The sequence below is a fragment of the Phymastichus coffea genome, unplaced genomic scaffold (assembly GCF_024137745.1).
Source record: "Phymastichus coffea isolate CEN01 unplaced genomic scaffold, Cenicafe_Pcof_1.1 PCOF00030, whole genome shotgun sequence".
NCBI lineage: Eukaryota > Metazoa > Arthropoda > Insecta > Hymenoptera > Eulophidae > Phymastichus > Phymastichus coffea.
The window spans coordinates 3,279,549-3,299,718 of record NW_026706841.1 but is presented as its reverse complement, the minus strand read 5'-3'; the positions used below and the strand labels follow the sequence as shown (position 1 = coordinate 3,299,718).

The following is a 20,170-nucleotide window of genomic DNA, read 5'->3' as shown; positions in this document are numbered from 1 at the left end:
AGTTTTCAGTTTGGTTTTTATTAGGAATAAATATATCATTCTTTATTTCAGTAGCCATTTCGGCCATTATTTTCTTTTGTTTTGAAGTACCGTTAATGAATTTTAAACTTAACTGTCACTTCACTTGATTTCCTATACTATAGCTTTTTGGGTAAAGTATAGTTTCAACACGTCTGATCATCTCAAGGACCAAACGCTGACTGATGATTGAAAAATACGGAGAGGAAAGCCTTATCTTACCTAAGAAAGGAGTGCCATTTTCAATGGAAAATACCATAAACCTCTATGAACATCATCTATTTATACGATAGCTCGAGAGGTGGTGTGTTAAAGTGTATAAGGTGATATATTAGAAATAATTAAGGCTTTCTCATACGTTTTTGTATAAATTTATTGAGTATTAAAAATAAACAAAAAAAACGCAAAATATTATTTAACTGACACCATAATGAACAAAACTTATGGCACTGTAGGCTGAAAGCCTTGATGATAACAAAAACATATAAGTAATAAGAATATTTACAATACTAGGTATAAAATATAATAAAATAATATAAATTTTTAAAAAATCATCTCTACTATGATTCAAGAATTAGCTCGAGCTGAGAATACATGACGATTAATAGTATACGGGAAAAATTTAAACTTATATCTATCTTGAGAGCAAGTAGCAAAGTTTCTGTTTCTTTTTTGGATCCATCACACAAAGGCCAAATTATTTGTATGTTAAGCGATGAAATTTGAACAAATTTATATATATTTTGCAAGTGCCGTAATATTTCCACGATTTCCTTGAAACGATCTGGATATTTATCTCTGATTTTTTTCTTATAAATTTTTGTAATGGGGATGCCAAGCCATTTGTAGAAACCTGTAAGTACCGAGTTGATAATAAATTATTGTTGATTGCAGGTGTTTTTTCCTTTTTACGTCTATTTTTTATTACTGCTTCAACATTAATAGATTTTATACCGCCTAATATATAGGCACATAAGTCTTATGTTCCTAATGAAAACTACATCAAATGAATTCTATAGCTTTAATTTATTTGAAAAAGAAAATTTTCTCGAAAAATTATTTTGAGCAGAGAATAGCTTGCTATTAACAAAGGAAAATGGTTAATATTAAATACTCTAAGATAAATAAAAATGATGTGTAAAAAATGTTGAGAAGAAGTCTGATCATCTATGTTGTCGATTCGTAGTGCTACAATCGCAGCAACTAAGCAAGCGCCGCCTGTCATCCTATACGATTCTAGATGGGTTGCCGATGTTCAGGCATATGTCTAGTAAGGTGAGCTGAAGTTCAGACATTTATTTTCGCCTTTACCGCAAAATACAAACACTGTGGACTCTGGAACTACCTAACAATAATAAGACGCTTATCCATATAAGCACACTGGAATCTATATTCCAGAGATTAGATGCCATTAAGAAGCAAATTGGAGTATTTGGTATAGTACTTTGGAATAATAGTGAGAGTAATATCATTTTTGAAGAGCACTCTCTAAAAGAAAAACTTGATAATGCTTTGTCAAATCTGGTAATTTACAGAGTACTTTAGGGATCACTGTATAAAAATCCATCTCAAATAGTGTAATTTGTTACAGTAGTAATAGTATTAACTAAGATAAGGATGCATCCATTAAATTACTTACTTCAAACTCTGGGAGCATTGATTGAATATCTAGTAATGACTTTATTTAGTTTGGTGCAAGGGGAGCTGACTCGGAGTCTGGTAATGGAAAGACTAAGGGTTGTGAGGTAATTACAAATCGTATGGTAAGTAATAATCGTGAAGAATCCCACCTGTTGTCCCAATCGAAATTTAAACTATTCGAAAGTCTCAAGCAAATTGCAGGGGACTGGACTTCGGATATATGTGGCACAATCATGGACGAAGGACGGATGAAAAATCGTCTTTATATGAGTTGTCAGCTAAAGTGCTAGTTATTCGTTCGGAGTGAGAATCCTCATGTAATGCGCGGCCGCTCGTTGTATCCATTGCTGCTAGGATTCCGTGAACTGTAGTGATCATTGACATGATAGTGGTGAAGATATCGTGAATACATTAATGATATTATCCGAGTGTTCTTAGTGGTTGTAGCTGTAGATGCACTGAGTTGTGGGTTGGCTTAATTAAGGTAAGGTTTTTTAACATTAACTCCTTAACTCGTTTTAAAAGACATCAACTGATATAGCGGTTGATATTACCTACCGTGTTTTCGCTGAGGGCTTGAGCCGAATGTGCATGATAGCATCGTTAGCTAGTAGGATTTTTGATAGTGGAGATTCGATATGGGGATCGCAACGTCAACGGAGAGGGTATTACTTTCTTCATGTGTAATGAATTCAACCTTGTATTCCAGGATACCTGTTCTATAATGTGAGTTCAGGTAATTCAGCTCTGATACTCATTTGAGTCATATATCGACTGCCGAAGATACTTCTGCAATATTTTTTGTTTATTTTTTACATAATTTATCTGATAAATTAAGTTATCAGATTATTGTGAGTAATGTTATTGTGAACATGATCTTTGGATTAGATAGTACTGTCACCATTACTTGCCCACCGGGTAATCATTCGTTGAAACTTTTGCCTATAAGAAAAATCTATTATTAAATAAAAGTTTTGGTATAACTTAAAAATTGACTGATTAGTTGTAAAAAATCTAAAATCAAATTATGCAGTTATTTAAAGTTGTTAAGATAGATTTTGGTATATGAAAATATAAGAATTTCACTCATTTCTTCCTAGGAATATAATGCCCTTCATACTATAATGAACATTTTCAGATGGCGGATAGACTATTTCAAAAATCTTATCCGACTAGACCTTTTCTCTTTCTATTACGTAATTATTTTTTTAACTCATTAAACTCAAAATAAGTAATATAGACATATTTCTTACCGGATGTTCTTTGATCCACATTTCTATACTTATTTCAGGTAGGTAAAACGCTTTTATATACGATGCTACGTAAGTCTGATGAGGCATTGGTTTCAATGACGTAATGGATTCATATTTTAGAATGAATTGGGTGAAATCTAATTGCATTAATGCTCTTCCACCATTAGAACACTTTTTTATTGTCGAAAATCTATAAAAATTATTTTAATGTAAATTATATGAAAATCAATAAATCTACTAAAATATATAAAAACTTACGCGTCTACCAGTAAATGAGATGAAACATAGGCTACACAGTCCCACAAACTCATCATTGTATCTGCATTGAAAGGCACATGATGCTGAATATCTGTTAGTTTTAATTTGAACTGAAATATTTCCTGCAAATAAATATATAGAAAAGTTATAAAAAAGTGAAAAATTAATTAGAAAAATTTATTATACTTTTAAAAAAAAATCAATATAGTAGCTATGTTGACATGCTACATCATGTTGTTCCCAATCGACATTATTTATCAACGGCAGAAGGTCTGATAATTGGAAGATTTTGGAAACTGCTGCTGTATAGATAGGTTTTCGTATATCCACAGCAGAGCTAACAATCTGACAATAAAATTTATCTAACGAATGTCGACTACAATCATCTAACATCAAAGAATTGAAATTATGTCGTATAGATTCTAGTTGGAGTCCAAAAAAGATCAAAGATTCTGTGGCAATAATCCTTTCTTTCAGTCCAAACAAAGTAACAGCACTAATTAAGTCCACTGTTAGAGACAACTGCGGTCGTCTTATTTTATCATTGAAGATGTATTCATTAGTTTTGCATATTTTTTCTAAAATTAAGTTATCTTTGATATACGATATAGATCGTTTTAAATTAGTTGTGTATATCGTACCAGAATAAGATTTCACCTAGAAGCAAAAATTAAGATCAATGTAGAATAATACTTTTCCAATAATTAAATGGGTCATTTGTTTTTATTTAATTCTAATTTTGTTGGAATTCACGATAATAGAAATAACTGAAAAGAAAAAAGTCAACGTTATGGGTCATTGTTTTTGTTTAAACTTGATGAGGATAACATCTGTTTTCTTTCGAGACTATGAGATATTATAGTTGATATTTTAGATGGTTAGATCAATTTTTAAACCCAATCTTGATTTTATTAATTTCTCATATAAAGGTTATTAAGATAAAAGTGAGATAAAATCAATTCAAACATTGTTTTGACGTGAGTATGCGAAATAAGATACACAACAAAAAACTTATGCGATGGAAATGACATTTTCTAATTACACAGGTTTACAAAATAAAAAATGTTGATGCCTATTTAACCAAACTATATAGTTTTTATGAATTTCGATGCGCTGAACACGAATCCAAGGTCTGTTGATCTCCATGACTTCAGGTTCAAGGTTATTTGAAGGTCAAATATGTTTAATACAACAGAATTTAATATTTGACTACGATTCGGAAAGAGCGAGAAATTTTACGTTCAAATACATATTATTGGTTTTTTTCCAACATGAGTTTTGAAGGGCACCTAGAGCTCAAACAGATGACAGGTAGACCAAATTTGCTTTTGATTCATATGAACTTGTTTTTGAGACGTTCTAAGGGCTTCTGTTGATATGGGTTCATGTTGAACTCCAAATTCGCTAAGCAACCCGTCTATATTATAACAATATACCAAAGAACCATCTTGAACAAAATATTTTCGAAAAGGCTTATCTCTGTTTCTGTAGTATGTTACTTTTGTTTCTTTATGTAAATATCCTTTTTCTTTCAACCGTGATTCCAATAGTTCTGATTGCGCTTTAGATAGCCCTAAATCTCTTACCAACTCATTGAGTTCACTCTGATCAAACTTTGAAGGGGTTATATGGTTAACCGTTTTACCAACATCACAATCAGTTTCTTCGTCATCTTCTTCGTAACTTTCTCGGTCATTCATTTCATCATGTTCTGCGTCATCTTCTTCTTTATCTTCTTTGTCATTTTCTTGATCCGTGTCACTCAAAGATTCTGCAATGTTTTTATCACTTATATCGATTTCCATTGCTCTATCTTCATCATGACTGGTATTGATTACTAAGACTGGCCTTGTGACAACCGAAGTAGTTGTGTAAACCAAAGATCGACTGTCTCTCGAATTAAATCCAAACTTCGCGTTTATAAAAAAATAGCAATCACTATCATGATCTCAAGGTGCACGCCAAATCATAGGCGATAAGAAAATCATTTGTCACTCCCCATGCTTCCAACGTCTTAAACGCGAATCACAAACTCGACAGAGTTTCGGAACCCAGGGTTGGTTTAAATCCATATAAGTGGTTTTAAAACACTCGGTATAAGTCTTTCGAAGTTTTTTAAAGAAAGAAATTAAGTTTTTATTGATATTATATTTGCCATTATATTATATTATATTTATCCATTTTTGCAGATCTAAAACCAAGTTCTATCGTATACAAAATAACTGAATAAGCACTGGAGAAATCGTTGCTGCACTGGATGCCCAAGTATCCTGAAAAGGACTGTTAGACAGAACCACTGCTACACGGGATACCCAACTATCCTGAAAAGGACTGTTGGACGGAACCGCTGCTGCACTGGATGCCCAACTATCCTGAAAAGGACTGTTGAACAGAACCGCTAGTGCATCAGATATCCAACTCCAGCCAGCGACAATCAGAATAGAATTCCTCGAGATCGTCCGGTATGCACTAGCTATCGTCAAGGCCCTCGCCTCTGTACGCTCACAAGCCTTTCATAATATAGATCGAAGTTCATCGCATAGGAGTTGAGAAAATCAAGTTGTGAAGGTCGGGGGTTGTACAGTTACAGGTTACCGGGCTCGGGGATTGAAGAAATTAAGATATCGAGATCGAGGTTGAGGATCGAGGATTATAGTCTTGCAGAGTTACAGCACTAGAGGGTTAGGGGGTTCAAGCAATCAGGATTCGAAGATTAGGGTTAGATATGATTTTTTTTGCAAAATAAACGAATTAACCTTAAATGACCTTGATCCGAAACCGATGAGGTCAAATGGATTCCAGGTTTGTATTCAGGATACAAAGATACATGATAGTATACGATAGAAGTCCTTGGAACGTCTCAAAAACAAGTTCATATGAATCGAAAGCAAATTTGGTCTATCTGTCGTCTGTTTGAGCTCCAGGTGCCCTTCAAAAGTCATGTTGGAGAAAACTTATTTAGTAGAGTATTTGAACATAAAATTTCTCGCTCTTTCCGAATCCGTAGTCAAATTTTAAATTCCGTTGTATTAAACATATTTGACCTTCAAATAACCTTGAACCTGACGTGATGGAGATCAACAGCAGACCTTGGATTCGTGTTCAGCGCATAGAAATACATAAAAGCTATATGGTCTGGTCAAATACGGATTAACTTTTTTTATTTTGTAAACCTCTATTATTTTCAATATAATTATTTCATAGTTATTACATACGTGTCTATATTCAGGTATGTATATTCTGGAACATATGAGAAGTTTGGTACCATTGTATTCGTTTTCAAAAATGAAAAATTAAATAAGATGGCACAATTAATTTTTGTTGTTGTTGTTGAGAATTAAGTATTAAGACAATTACGATTGAATTTCAGCCTATGGGCAGCTAGTTATAGACAATTGATCACAGGACGACGAGCGTGAGAGAGGATAGGGGCCAGCCTGTGCGTGCTGCTTAAAAAGTGATAGCGGTGCTCAATTCTTGAAGTGTTATATCAGCGCATTTTTATATTAGTAAAATTATCATTGCAATGCAACACATGTATGCACATGGCCTCAAACTCCCTACATGTATGTTATAACGAGAATCATTGCTAATCGTGCATATTGAGGGCAGCATCAACCGGCTATCAATCGTTAAATGCATGTGTGTGTGCGGCGAAAGAGAGGACGTCTGATCGCGTCAATCGACTTCCAATTCTGTAACGAGCAAATCGTTTTTACTAACTGGACAATAAGATACTATCCTGATATAAACAAAAACAAAGAAAAAAAAGTTCTAGGAGCTACCAGATGGAGGACGATAGGCACACCTGAGCTCCGCTTGACTATTCTAGCGAGAGCTTATCGAGCGCAGTAGTGTTTCGTAGGTGAGACGACAAGAAATGATCCGCTTTGTCATACAGATTGGCTGATCTGCACTCGCGTTCTTTTTATACGTAAACAGCTTCATCTTTCTGTTACGGAGTTACGGTAACAGAGAGAATTCTCACGAGAGATCGTCGATTTATCAAATAAGTGTTAGCAATGAGTGTAACGGTGGCAGCGCAAGAGACCAAAATGGCGGTGTCCATACTCGTTGTGCTCTAAGACGTTTTCCCGATCTTAGGCCGACGTTGTTTTATTGAATTGCGATAATTATAAAGATGTATAAGAGAGGTTATATTGTGACTTGGACAAGAGTAGACGTGTCTTGTGTGAGTGCTGAATATAGGCCGATTCTGGAGAGAAGGAGAGCAGGAAGTGAAGAGAAAAGTGGAGAAAAAGTGCAGGAGGAGTGGAAGGACGTTCGGAGAAGAGAAAAAGTGAACGAGATAAAGGGTGAAGGAAGAAAGGTGAAAAAGAAATAAAGAGAGAAAGGATAGGTTAGGGTGGATAAATCAGAAGGCGGGAAAAGAGGAGCGTAGGAGAGGGGCATAAAGGCGAAGTTAGAGGGAATAAGAGAGAAAGTTAAGGCGGGAGCAAGACGGGGAATAGGAATAGGAAACAGGAACGAGATGTTTACAACACCAGGAACAGCGAGAGAGAGAGACGGTAACGGGGATAAGAGGAAGGCAAAGGGGGTGAGAGGTAGAGAGAGCGAAGAGGGCATGAGAGGGGGAAACAAGGAAGAAGTGAGACAGGCGAAAAGGTACAAAAGTGAAAGCGAGGGGAGTGAAACAGAGGGGGACGAAGGGAATGAAATGGACAGAACATTGATAGGGGTGGGGGAGAGTAAAGGAGAAGACAATGTATTTGAAAGAGTACTAGCAGAAATGAGAGAGTTGAGAAGAGAGGGGAAGAGGGAGAGAGAGGAAATGATGAGACGAATGGAAGAGGCGGAGAAAAAAAGAGAGGCAAAATGGGAGAGAGGTTTGGAAAAACTTAGAGAAGAATTAGAGAAAGATAGAGAGGAAAGGAAAAAAGAGAAAAGAGAAGAAAATAGAAGACAAGAGAAGTGGGAAGAAAGAATTAAAGAATGGGAAGAAGAGATGAATAAGATGAAAAAATACATAGAAGGAAGAGAGACAAGGGTAGAAGTAAAAGGAGTAGATAATAGGGAAGAAATAGATTACATGAAGGAGAGGATGGATAGAGAAAATAGGGTAAATAACATAATTGTTACAGATCTGGAGAGAGAACTAAAATGGAATAAAAAAGGAGACGCAGAGGAATGGTTAAAGGACAGAATGGGAATAAAGGGGGAAATAATAAGCCTAAGGAGCATAGGACGATCAGAAACAAATCAGAGACAGGAAGGGATGGAGTATAGAAGGAAGAGGATGTGGCAAATAAAGTGTGCCTCATGGGAGCAAAAGGAGGGAATAATGAAGAAAAAAAGTAAATTAGGGGAGAAAAAAATTTATATAGATCACGACTGGACGTGGAAACAAAGGAAAATAAGAGAGGAGGTAAGAAGAAAAGCAAGGGAATTGAAAAATAAGGGTAAGGAAGTAAAAATATGGCACAATGGGCTAAGAGCAGGGGAGGAAGAGTGGAGGTGGAACGAGAGAGAGGAGAGAATGACAAAGAAAGGAAGGGTGGGGTTTCGGAATTAAAGGGGGGAGAGGAGAGAGGAGAGAAGAGGTGAAGGGAAGGAAAACAGTAAAAATGTTATTTTGGAATGTGGCGGGAATAAAGAGCTTGGAAGAAGAGGACTGGAAATATATTAGAAATTTTGATATAGTAGGACTTACGGAGACATGGGTGAAAAGAGAAGAAGCAGAAATAGGAATAGAAAGAAATCTGAATGGGTATATCATTGAATGGAGGGACTCGAGAAGGGAAGGAAAAAGGGGTAGGGAGATAGGGGGTGGACTGATGGCAGTAAGAGAAAGACAAGGGAGAATAAAGGTAAAATGGAAGAAAGAAAGGACAGAAGAAGTCATAGTAGGGGAAATAGAGATAGAGAGAGAGAAATGCACGGTGGCATCAGTCTACATGCAGCACAAGAAAAAAGAAAATTATGAGTACCTAACCGAAGAAATAGAGGAAAATAGAGGTAAAATATTAATAATAGGAGGAGATTTTAACGCTAGAACAGGAGGCGAAGGAAGAGAATGGGATAGCGAAGGACAGACAGAAGAAATAAAAACAAAGGATGGTATGATAAACGCAGAAGGGGAAGAGATGGTTAAATGGCTAGGAGAGACGGGATTAGTGATTATGAATGGAAAAAAAGAGGGAGATAAAGAAGGAGAAATTACATATATAGGAGCGAGAGGGATATCGACGATTGACTACGTAATAGGAAATATAGGAGGGGAAGAGAGAGTGAAGAAAATGCAAATGGGAGAGAGAATCAATTCGGATCACCTACCAGTAGAAGTGGAGCTAGAAAACAGGGTTGAAGAAGAAGAAAACAGAGAAGAAGAAAGGTTAAGAGAAGACTGGAGCGAAGAAGGAATAAAAGAGTATCACAGATGGATAGGAGCAGTAGAAGGAACGGAAAAATGGGACGAGATAAAAATTAGAGTGCAGAACGCTATAACAAAAAAGAAAATAAGGAGTAAAAAAGGAACAAGAAAAAGCTGGTGGAGAGAAGAATGTAAGGTAAAAAGAGACAAGGTAATGAATGCTCTGAAAGAACTAAGAAGAGGAATTGGGGATAGAAGCGGTTACCTGGAAGCAAAGAGGGAATACAGAGAGGAAATAAGAAAGGCAAAAGAAGAGGAAGGAAGGAAAGTGGCGAAGGAAATAAGCAAAGATAGAACGAGAAGGAAATTTTGGAAAAAAGTGAGCGGAGGAAAGAAAAAAAGAACAAAAATAGATGAAAAAATAAGCAATGAGGAATGGCTAAAACACTTCAAGAAGCAGCTGGGAGAAAAAGAAAAGGATGACAATAAAAAAGAAGAAAGAGAAGAATGGGAAAGGGGGGAAAAAGAAGAAAGAGGGGAAATAGAAGTAAAAGAGGTAGTAGAGGTGATAAAGAGAATGAAAAAGAAAAAAGCAACAGGAGAAGATGAGATTGCAAATGAAGCGTGGATGGCTGGGACTGAAAGCCTAATAAATGACCTGACAAAATGTCTAAATAGAGTATGGAATGGAGAAGGATACCCGAAGGAATGGAGAAAGGGAATAATAATACCAATATACAAGAAAGGAAAAAAAGAAGAAGTAAGCAATTATAGGGGTATAACGCTGATGGACACAGGATATAAGATATATGCAGAAATAGTAAGGAAAAGACTAGATAAAGAGATAGAAGAAAAAGGAATACAAAGCGATACGCAAATGGGTTTCAGACTAAAAAGAGGAACAACAGACGCAATATACGTGCTAAAAACGGCAATAGGAAAAGAAATCAGAGAAAAAGGTGGGAAATTGTTTGTCTTCTTCGCTGACATGAAAGCAGCGTTTGACAAGATAAGAAGAAAGAAGATATGGGAAATAATGAAGGAAAAAGAAATAGATAAAAGAATCAGAAGAAGCATAGAAGAAATATACAAGGAAACAGGATGCAGAATAAAAATTAGAGGAGAGATAATAGGTGAATTCGACACAGAAAAGGGAGTAAGGCAAGGGTGCCCGCTGAGCACCACGCTATTTAATCTTGCCTTTGCGGAGTTAGAAGATAAAATGAGTAAAATTCAGGAAGGAGGAGTGGTAATAGGAAGAAAGAAAATTTGGACGATAGGATACGCGGATGATATAGTAATGATGGCAAATAATGAAAATGGGATGAAAGAGATGCTGAAAAAACTAAGGAGATTCTTAGAGGAAAGAGGGTTGGAATTAAACGTAGAAAAGTCAAAAATGATGAAATGTAAGAAAGGAGGAGGAAGAGGAAAGGAAGAAAGTTTTGAGTGGATAGGAAAGAAAATTGAAATGGTAAAAGAATATAACTATCTGGGATACATAATAAACAAAAATAATGGGAATAAGAGACATATAAAGAAAACAGAAGGTAAAATAAATATGGGACTAGGAAAAGTATGGGGGTTGGGAGAAAGATTATTTAAAGAAAATTGGAAGCTAAGGATGATGTTATTTGATACGTTAATGAAAAGCGTGATAATGTATGGAGCAGAAATATGGGGATGGAAAAGATACGAGGAAATAGAAAGACTACAAATGAAATATATAAAATGGGTACTGGGTTTGGACAGAAACACACCGAGTTATCTGATAAAATGGGAAACAGGAAGAAAAGAAATAAAAGAAAAAGCAATAGAGAGAGCGATGAGATATGAAAATAAAATAAAAGAAGAGAGGGATGGAACAATAAAGAAAGAAGCATGGAGAGAAATGAAGAGAAACGAAAAGAAAAGAGAAGAAAGAAATGAAAAAAAGGAGAGAGAGAAGAAAGACTAGGGGAAAGTAAAAAATACAGAGAGAGAGAAGAAGGAGACGATGAAAGAGAAGAGTTCTGGGAAGAAGTAAGAGAAGAATTGAAGAAAAAAGAAGAAAAAGAAATGGAAGACAAGATGGAAGAATCAAGATATATAAGAGAGTGGAAGGGGATAAGGGAGGAAATGAAGAAGAGTAGACTAAAAGATATACAAAATGAAGGGAAAATAAGAGGGATACAGATAAGAGAGAGGTTTAGGTTAGGGAACGAGACAAGAGGGTGTAGATACTGGGAAAAAGAGGAAAATAGGAAATGTAGATTATGCCAAAAAGAAGAGGAAGACTGGAAACACATAGTAGAAAAATGCGAAATGACAAGAAAAGAAGGAGAAAAGTGGGAAGAAATAATGGTTGGGAGCAAAGAAAAAATAGCATGGATGAGGGATCTAAAGTGGAAAAGAAGAAGAAAAGAAGAAGAAAAAGAGAAAGAAAAAGAAAAGTGAAAAGAGAGAAGAAAGAAAACGGTAAGAGAGAACCGTAGTAAGCATGAGTGAAAACAGAGGGAGCGGAGGATACCGCAGTGAAGGTGTAAAAGCCCTAATACGGACAGATGAAAGAAGAGGAAAAGGAAGCGCAAAGAAAAAGAAAAAACACTAAATCATCAAAGCACGATCACACACAAATACAACACAAAACACTAACAAGAAACAAGACACGTCACTCAACAAATTGAAATGTATATTGTAAATGTATAAATAAACATTGTAACATTAAGTTGAATAAACTCAATATAGAAAGATGTATAAATGAGCCTCAGAGCTACTGTCAGAATACATATCTTTCCTTTATTTCAATGGCTAACTCATGCCTAGTCCAATCTTCTGCACGGATGGAAGTACTATCTGGGGCAGGCAGCGATTTCGAGGCACTTTTTTTGTGAGTGAGCCGAGGCGCACTTTCTCACGAATAGAGCAATAGCAAATGATTAGACTGTCCAACGCCATCGACGGGAAATCTGTCCGAGGACGACCACATCGTGATCATTTAGTTAAACACATGGCGGTGAATTTTGCACTGTAACGTTAATCATGGCTGCTCGCGCGAGCAAGTGCGCACGATGCGCTAATGATACACGACGGCGCAGAGTCGCGTGCACACATAAACGACAGTATACGTCTACACTCATGAAATCTTTCCAGGATTTCAGTATTCGAGTTAGAAGTAGCATCTCATAGTTGAATGCCATAGGTCCAGACTAATTTAAGTACAGCTTTATACAACAGCAGTTTGTTTTCAATTGACATCTCCGATTTTGTTCCGATGAACCAGTAAATTGTCCTCTATTTTAGACATAACTATTTACGTTTAGTAAATTTATGTTCTTTCCATGTACTATAAGTCTTTGGTCTAAGTGATTACATAAATATTTTACTTGATTCTTTTGTGGAATATATTTATCGTTTATTCTGATAGGAAGACAGTTATCTTTTCGAAGTGTGAATGTTGTATGTATTGATTTGTTTTCATTTACTATTATCCTCTAGGAGATAAATCAATTTTGAAGGTGATTTTTATGTAGTTTTGCAATATGTTGGTTTCCATTGTTGCCTCTGGGTGTACTGTTAAAATTGCTATATCATCTGCATATGTTGCTGTTAAGATGTTAATAGACTTTGGTAGGTCCGAGCTGTATAACAGATATAAGTAGTGTTGGATCTAGAATACTCCTGCTTTTATTAACTAACGTTTTGATACATTTATATTGATTTTAACTTGATAGGCTCTATTGTTTAAATAACACTGTAACAATTTGTAATAAGGTTGAGGAAAAAATTTCTTGAACTTGTGTAGTAGCGCTATATACCAAATCTTGTCAAAAGCCTGGGCGACATCCAGGAATATATCAGTGCGGTAATGTTTATCTTTGATGGCTTTTTTCACAACAGATATTATTCTACTTATTTGCTCAATCGTGGCATGGTTACACCTGAAACTAAATTGATAGTTACGAATAAGTTTTCTATTCAGTATTATTGGGTTAATTCTAGCTAGAATTAGTTTTTTAAAGATTTTAGAAAAGTGCTCATAAAAGGCTAATCGGTTTATATGAAATTGTCAGTTCTAGTTTTTTACCGGGTTTAGGTATTAGAACAATCTCTGCTACTTTCTACTGGAAACGAAAATAGCATGACAAGCATATGTTGAAAACAATTGTTAAGTATCTTAATGCAATTGAAGGTAACGATTTGATCATTGTTCCTGTGATATTATCAAAAGCGGGAACTTTGCTAGTCTTAATATTATTAATAATTTGTGATACTTCCTTTTTTTAATCGATTTGATTGGTGTACTGTCTTGGACATCAGAGCCTTATAGTAAGATTTCTTCTTCTTCGTCGGTGACTATTCTTTGGTGAGGCTTAAATACTATATTCAGATGATTTGCGAACGTCTCAGCTTTTCTGTCGTCCAATCTTGCCTAGTTACCACCAGGTTTTCTGGTAGGTGGTATAAATGTAGTTGATCTTTTAAGTCGTTTAGTAGATTTCCATAATGAGTAATCTGTTGCTTTTATAGGACTCTCAGTAATCTAACATAAAATAATTCTACGTTTGTGTTTTTTTCTTCATATAACATTTTCTATGGATCTTTGGATGCTTTATTACTTTAGTTTTGTACTAGACTCGATTTAGTTATTTGATATCTTTTTCTTCATAATCTCTCTTCTTTGGTTTTTTGGATTATTTTAGTGGACGTGACTGCCTGTGATTTATTTCTATCTAGTGTAGCATTTGTTAATAGTTTCAGCTAGAATTAAGTTGAGTGAGTTGATGCTGTTTTCTATATTATTAGCTGTTTTAAGAGAAAAGTTGTACGTTATGCATTCTTCTATGTAACGAGCATAGTTTTTTTAGTTGATTTTTGTGTTATTGTTTACTTTATTAAATACTTGGTGGCGTAGAGTCCTTATTAGCGGCGAATATTCTGATGATAAATATTGGAGTATGGTGTTAAAGAAATACGAATACAATATAACTTCTATTAATATTTTATTATTATAATACTACTGCTCATTTGAAAAACTGACAACGTAATAAAATGACGAAAAAAAAATAATAACTACGTATGTATAACGATCCTCATTTGTTATTAGAACAAAATAAATAAAAATGATTCTAATTTATAATAAAGTATGAATATTTTAACAATAAATCTAAATATAATGACACTTCAAAATAAGTTTTGTTTATACCTTTTACTATTATAACGGGGTTTTGATCCAGCGCGAGTCACTCGTTATATAAATTACGAGGGGAATAAACAGCTCGGTGTGGGCCTCGTAATAGGCTGCGCAAAGCCTAGCCCAGCGGCAACAGGAACGTCGTGGTGCAGCGTCTGTTACCTTGGCCCGCGGAGAGCGTCGTGTAGTCCTATGGGCGCTTTGGAATAATCACGAAATTTAGGTGCGAAAGCCGGACGGAACGGGATTGATTACGATAGGTAAAAGGAAGCGCGAAAGAAGAAAACAGATATACAGATAACATCGAGTTTACTACGGAGAGTAATACAAAATTAATACTCAGCGTAAGCGGGAGAGAGAGCGGCGAAAAGCTAGCGAGAGAAACATGTATTCGAGAAGGTACTTACAATAACGTCTCGGCGTTAGCCCTGCAGGCGATATCCTCAGCCTCGCACGTGGCTCGCGATGACGCGCAGTGTACAGCTCGGGTGCAGTCAAGAAGCGGGCGACCTTAAAGGCTCGCACGCGCGGCCGCAGGAACTGGCCCGCCAAAGGCACTAGGGGCAATCTCGGCGCCGATATCTCACACCGAGTGGACACTCGCGTATTCGCAGGCAACCGAAATGTCAGTCACAAGAGTTAGTCGCGAAAAGTCGAGTAACAAAAGGTCGCGAGCACAAGTATAGCCGCTCGTCACACGTCCACGTGCTTCGTCGTCGCCGGTATAATCCCTTTACAATTATCGCGCGCCTCTGCCCTACTCTCCTACTCGCGCGCGTCGCGCCGGCCTCCCGAATTCTCTCTCTCTAGCTCGCCCTCTATTAGCGCTCTCTCTGACTTACCTTTTGCTGCCATACATGTGGGATAAATATAAGACAATTACATATATAAGAATAATCACAATTATGTATGGGGAGAGAGAGACATAACGAGGGTCTGGCCGCTCGTTATATGCCCCTTCCCCAGACTGGGTAGCAGGGCGTACCAGGTCGAATAACCTGTCTCTTTCCACCAAGCAAGGAAAATCAATTGATAAGGAAAAATCAAGACATCGTAGTGGTAAAAAAATATGTTTTATTTATCTATACACTAGAAACTCTAGGTGGAACGTAGCTTACCGCGACTCTCTCTACTCGCGCGGGTCGCAAATCTAATAGTAACGCGTGACAAAAGAAAACGAGAAGGGAAAAGAAAAGAAAACATGGGCGTCAATGCCTGATTCTTGAGGGGAAAACTTCGAGGGCGAGGTCGCGAGGATGGTCGTAGCGCTTAGGTTTAGACCTAGTGCTCGGATACACCTCATCTGTCGCCGTCGTCCGCGTGGGTGACCGACGACTCCTCTTGATCTCGAAGGAAGGTTTCCCTGCGTTGACGCGTTTCGACCGTGCTGTACGAGTACGGTTGCTGTCCGCCGCTCCTCCAAAGCTCGTGCCTCGACCAATTCGGACAGTCGGAGGTTCGAGGTACTCCTGTGAGGCCGCAAGTGGAGCAAGCCCGCTTGCCGAAGAGGTCGGGACGGGGACCGGCCCAGCGGTTGCACGGCTCGTCTCCCGCGGCTCCTTGCAGGGCAAAATAGCCTGGCGTGCGGCGCGTCCGGTCGTTCGGGATGGCCTGGCTGGACGCTCGACGGGAGTGGGACGTCGGTGGGTCGCCCAAGGCTGCGAGCTGCCGTTTCACCGTCTCGAGGTGCTCCTGGGCTCGACGTTGCTCCTCTCGTAAGCGTTGCCGCGTCTCCTCGCGCTGTTTGCGAGCCTCGCATTCCTTCCGCCATTCGGGGATCGCCTCCTGGAGGTAGGCCTTGAGCTCTATGGCCTCCTGCAGTCTGGTCGCGTAGGTTCCCGCGATAGCGAGACCGCGGGACCCATGACGGTCGATGAAGGCGAGTCCATCTCGGTAGGCCTTTTCCTCCTCTTTTTCCGCGGCGAGCCGCGCCTTTCTGCAGGCGGTGAAGTGAGCCTGGAGGACCTTCCACTCCTCTTCGAGGGTAGGTGGCTCTTTCGCCGTAGGGGCCGGGTCTACCTTGGCCTTGAGGCTCGTAGCGACGTCGCGTTCCTTGGGGCCGTAGCCGCGCTGCCGCAGGATGGCCTCCAAGCGTTCGGCGGCCGCCATGGCGGAACAAGAAGACTCGTTGGCGTGCTTCAGGTTGCGGTCCGGTGAATCCTCACCTTTACGGCCTGCATTGCCCTCTGGCTGTCTCGGCCTGCGTAGCATCCTCTGGGGGAAGTCCAGGGTAGTTTCCGCGGAACTGGCGTCGCTGTCATCATCTGACGAGGCCCGCGACTTGTTGGCTGGGATATCCTCTACCACGTTGGAGTAGGCCAGGGCTGAAGCCGGAGTGGCGTCCCTGCGCGTCGACGGCGCAGCGTTTCGGCGCGATGCAATAGCTACGGCCGCCGTGAATGCATCATGCAGCACTTCTTCCATCCATACGGCGAGGGGAGCTATTTCGGCGTTGGTCAGCATCCTCTACAGGGCGAAGCATACGTAATGTTAAGCAAGAAAACGAGCTCGATTAGCTGCATCAAGCGATAGCGTCTGCTAGGGAAGCAGGAAGCTTTCAAGCAGTAACAGAGTTTTATTAGCATAGAAGGTGAGATAAGCAGAAAGAAAATGAGGAAACAAGCAAAGTCGTAGGGTGTTAGTTCCTGGAACGCAAGCGCCGAGGGGATACGTCGACGGGAGCATGCATTTTCTGCTTGCGAGGACGACCTCTTCTCCTTGGGGCGGTCGGTATTTCGCCTTGCGCAAGGTCCTGTCGTGGGCTTGCTGAGGCCTCTGGCCCTATAACCTTCGTGACCGATACGTCGTTGTTCGAGGTATCGCGCTCGTCGCTTTCTTGCGTGCGATCGGGTGAGAAAATTCCTTTCAACGACATCGTCTTGTCGTTTTCTTTTCCTTCAAGGAGAGGACTGTCAGCTGCATCATCGGGGCACTGGGCTCCGTCGAAACACGGGCGCAAGTCGCAAACGGCGACTTTACCAACGTCACAACCTTCTTCGTTCTGGAGTTGGTATGAGTTGGGACCGAGGCGTGCGGTAACGATGAACGGGCCCGCGTATTTCGGGCTGAGTTTCGCGGTCGTCTGGTTAGCGGTGGAGGACAGCATACGATTCTTCGCCCAGACTCTATCACCGACGTTATACCTGACGTCGCGATGCTTAGCGTTGTAGTACATCTCCTGTCTATCTTGGGCTCCTCGCGAGTGTTGCAGTGCAACGGCTCGGAAGTCGTCGAGCTTGTTAATTCGAGCGTGCCAGTCGGTGACCGTGGCCGTCTCGAGGTTCCGAGCCACGGCGCGTTCTTCCTCTCGTTTCTTCGAGTTTGGCAGCTCGGGATGGCGTCCGTAATTTAGAAAAGCGGGGCTCGTGCGCACCGCTTCGTGTATTGCCGTGTTGTAGGCAAACGCGAACTCTGCTATGTGCGCATCCCACGTCGAGTGCTTTTCCTCGATAAACGCTCGAATCATTGTTTTGAGCGTGCGATTTACGCGTTCGGTTGGGTTGCTCTTAGGCGAGTACGGGGCGCATGTCGCGTGTATCACGCCGAACGAGTCCAAAAAGTCGTCGACAACTTTATTCTTGAACGGAGTACCGTTGTCAGACAAGAACTTCTTAGGGATCCCGAAACGCAGAAACACACGTTCTTTTAGTTGGCATCGGATGATTTTCCCAGTAATCTTACGGAGAGGGACACATTCGATCCAGCGAGTGAAGAGATCGAGAAAGACGAGCAAATGCTCGTAGCCCTGCGCAGATCGCGGGAAAGGGCCCATGGTATCGCCGGACACAATTTCCCACGGTCGCGTGACAAGGTGTCGTCCCATCAATCCTGCTGGTGTGACTTGTAAGGCCTTGACCTGCTGGCAGATTTGGCAATTCTTGACGTAATAGACTACGTCGTGATGGATCTTCGGCCAATAATAGCGGAGGCTCGCGCGCTTGTGGGTTTTGTAGCGGCCAAGATGTCCTGCCGTCGGCTCCTCGTGGCATTCGGATAAGACTCGTGCCCGGTCTTCCTTTGGGATAACGAGCTTCCAATCGTCGTCATCGGTTCCGAAGAGGTCGTCGACGATGGGGTCAGGCTTATAAATATATAACCGGCCGCCTAAAACTTTCCAATAGGGGTTATCCGTGGGCCGCTCGAGGACCTCCTGCATCCTCTTGCGGTACCACGGGTCGTTGATGCTCTCGTCGAGTGTCAATGAAGCGGTAGCCGCGAGCTCGTCTTCGTCGGCCTCAAACATGCGTGAAAGCGCGTCAGGCACGACGTTGTCCTTACCCTTGCGATGTATAATATCGAAATCATACGATTGCAACGCGAGGGATCAGCGACTAAGCTTACCGTTTGGGTGTTTCAGATTAGTGAGCCATTTAAGGCTCTGGTGGTCGGTCACAACTGTAAAGTGATACCCCTCCACGTAGGGTCGGAACTTTTCGGTTGACCATACGACAGCGAGGCACTCACGCTCGGTAACCGACAAGCGGCGTTCGCAAGCCGTTAGGGCGCGGCTCGCGAAGCACAGAACTCGATCTTCGCCGTCGATATGCTGCAGCAGAAGGCTTCCAAGGCCAGTATCGCTCGCGTCACATTCGATGATGAACGGCGCAGTGAAATTGGGCCTGGCTAGGACAGGGGCCGTTGCCAAAAGGGCTTTGACTTGCTCGAAAGCTTGTCGTTGCGCCTCCTGCCATTCAAATTTGGCGTCCTTGCGGGTGAGCGCGTTAAGCGGCTCACAAATCGTGGCGTAATCGCTTAGAAATTTTCGATACCACGAGGCCATGCCTAAGAACCTGCGCAAAGCACGAAGATTTTTCGGGGCTGGGTGCTCGAGTATCGGTGCGACTCGTTCTGGATCGGGGCGCGTGCCATCGCGATTTACTAGCACGCCGAGATAACGCACCTCGGTCATGCAAATCCTGGACTTCTTGCGATTGATCGTAAGGCCAGCATCACGTATTCTTTTTAGGATATGCGTGAGCCAGCGGACATGCTCTGAGAACGTTTCAGTAGCGATGATCACGTCGTCAAGATACGCGAAGGCATAAGGCTCCATCTCGGGCGAGATGAGCCTGTCGGCCAACATCTGAAATGTTGCCGGGGCACCAGCCAATCCGAAGGGCATCCGAACAAATTCGAATAGCCCGAGTCCTGGGACGGTGAAAGCAGTTATCAGGATGGCCCTCTCCGAAAGAGGGACCTGCCAAAATCCACTCGCGAGATCAATTGCGCTCACGAATCTGGCGTGCTGGAGCTTTCGCAGTATCGCGTCCATAAAGGGCAGCGGATATGCGCTCACGCGAGTAACGCTATTCACCTTCCGGTAGTCCACACAAAATCGCTATTCGCCGTCGGGTTTCCGAATCATCACCACCGGGCTAGACCACTCGCTGCGGGACTTACGAATAATTCCCATTTGCAGCATTTTATGCACTTGCACGTGCATCTCCTCTTCGATCTTATGCGACACCGGGTAATATTTCTGTTTAATTGGGCGCG

At 40.5% G+C, this 20,170-nt stretch overlaps 1 protein-coding gene across 7 annotated transcripts in view; it reads right to left on the bottom strand.

Annotated features, from left to right (window-relative positions):
• Positions 1 to 20,170, bottom strand: part of LOC131663055 (syndetin) — a 400,041-nt gene that overhangs the window by 105,372 nt on the left and 274,499 nt on the right. For 3 of the 7 annotated variants that reach the window (XM_058933119.1, XM_058933123.1, XM_058933120.1), the window contains 3 exons: positions 3,357 to 3,827; positions 3,171 to 3,292; positions 2,913 to 3,102 (listed from right to left, as the gene is read on the bottom strand). In XM_058933119.1, the coding sequence (XP_058789102.1) occupies positions 2,913 to 3,102; positions 3,171 to 3,292; positions 3,357 to 3,827 (783 nt within the window). Of the gene's footprint in view, positions 1 to 1,870; positions 2,134 to 2,217; positions 2,602 to 2,912; positions 3,103 to 3,170; positions 3,293 to 3,356; positions 3,828 to 20,170 lie in introns of those variants that run through there. The other 4 variants (XM_058933121.1, XM_058933122.1, XM_058933125.1 and 1 more) reach the window with 4 other exon arrangements.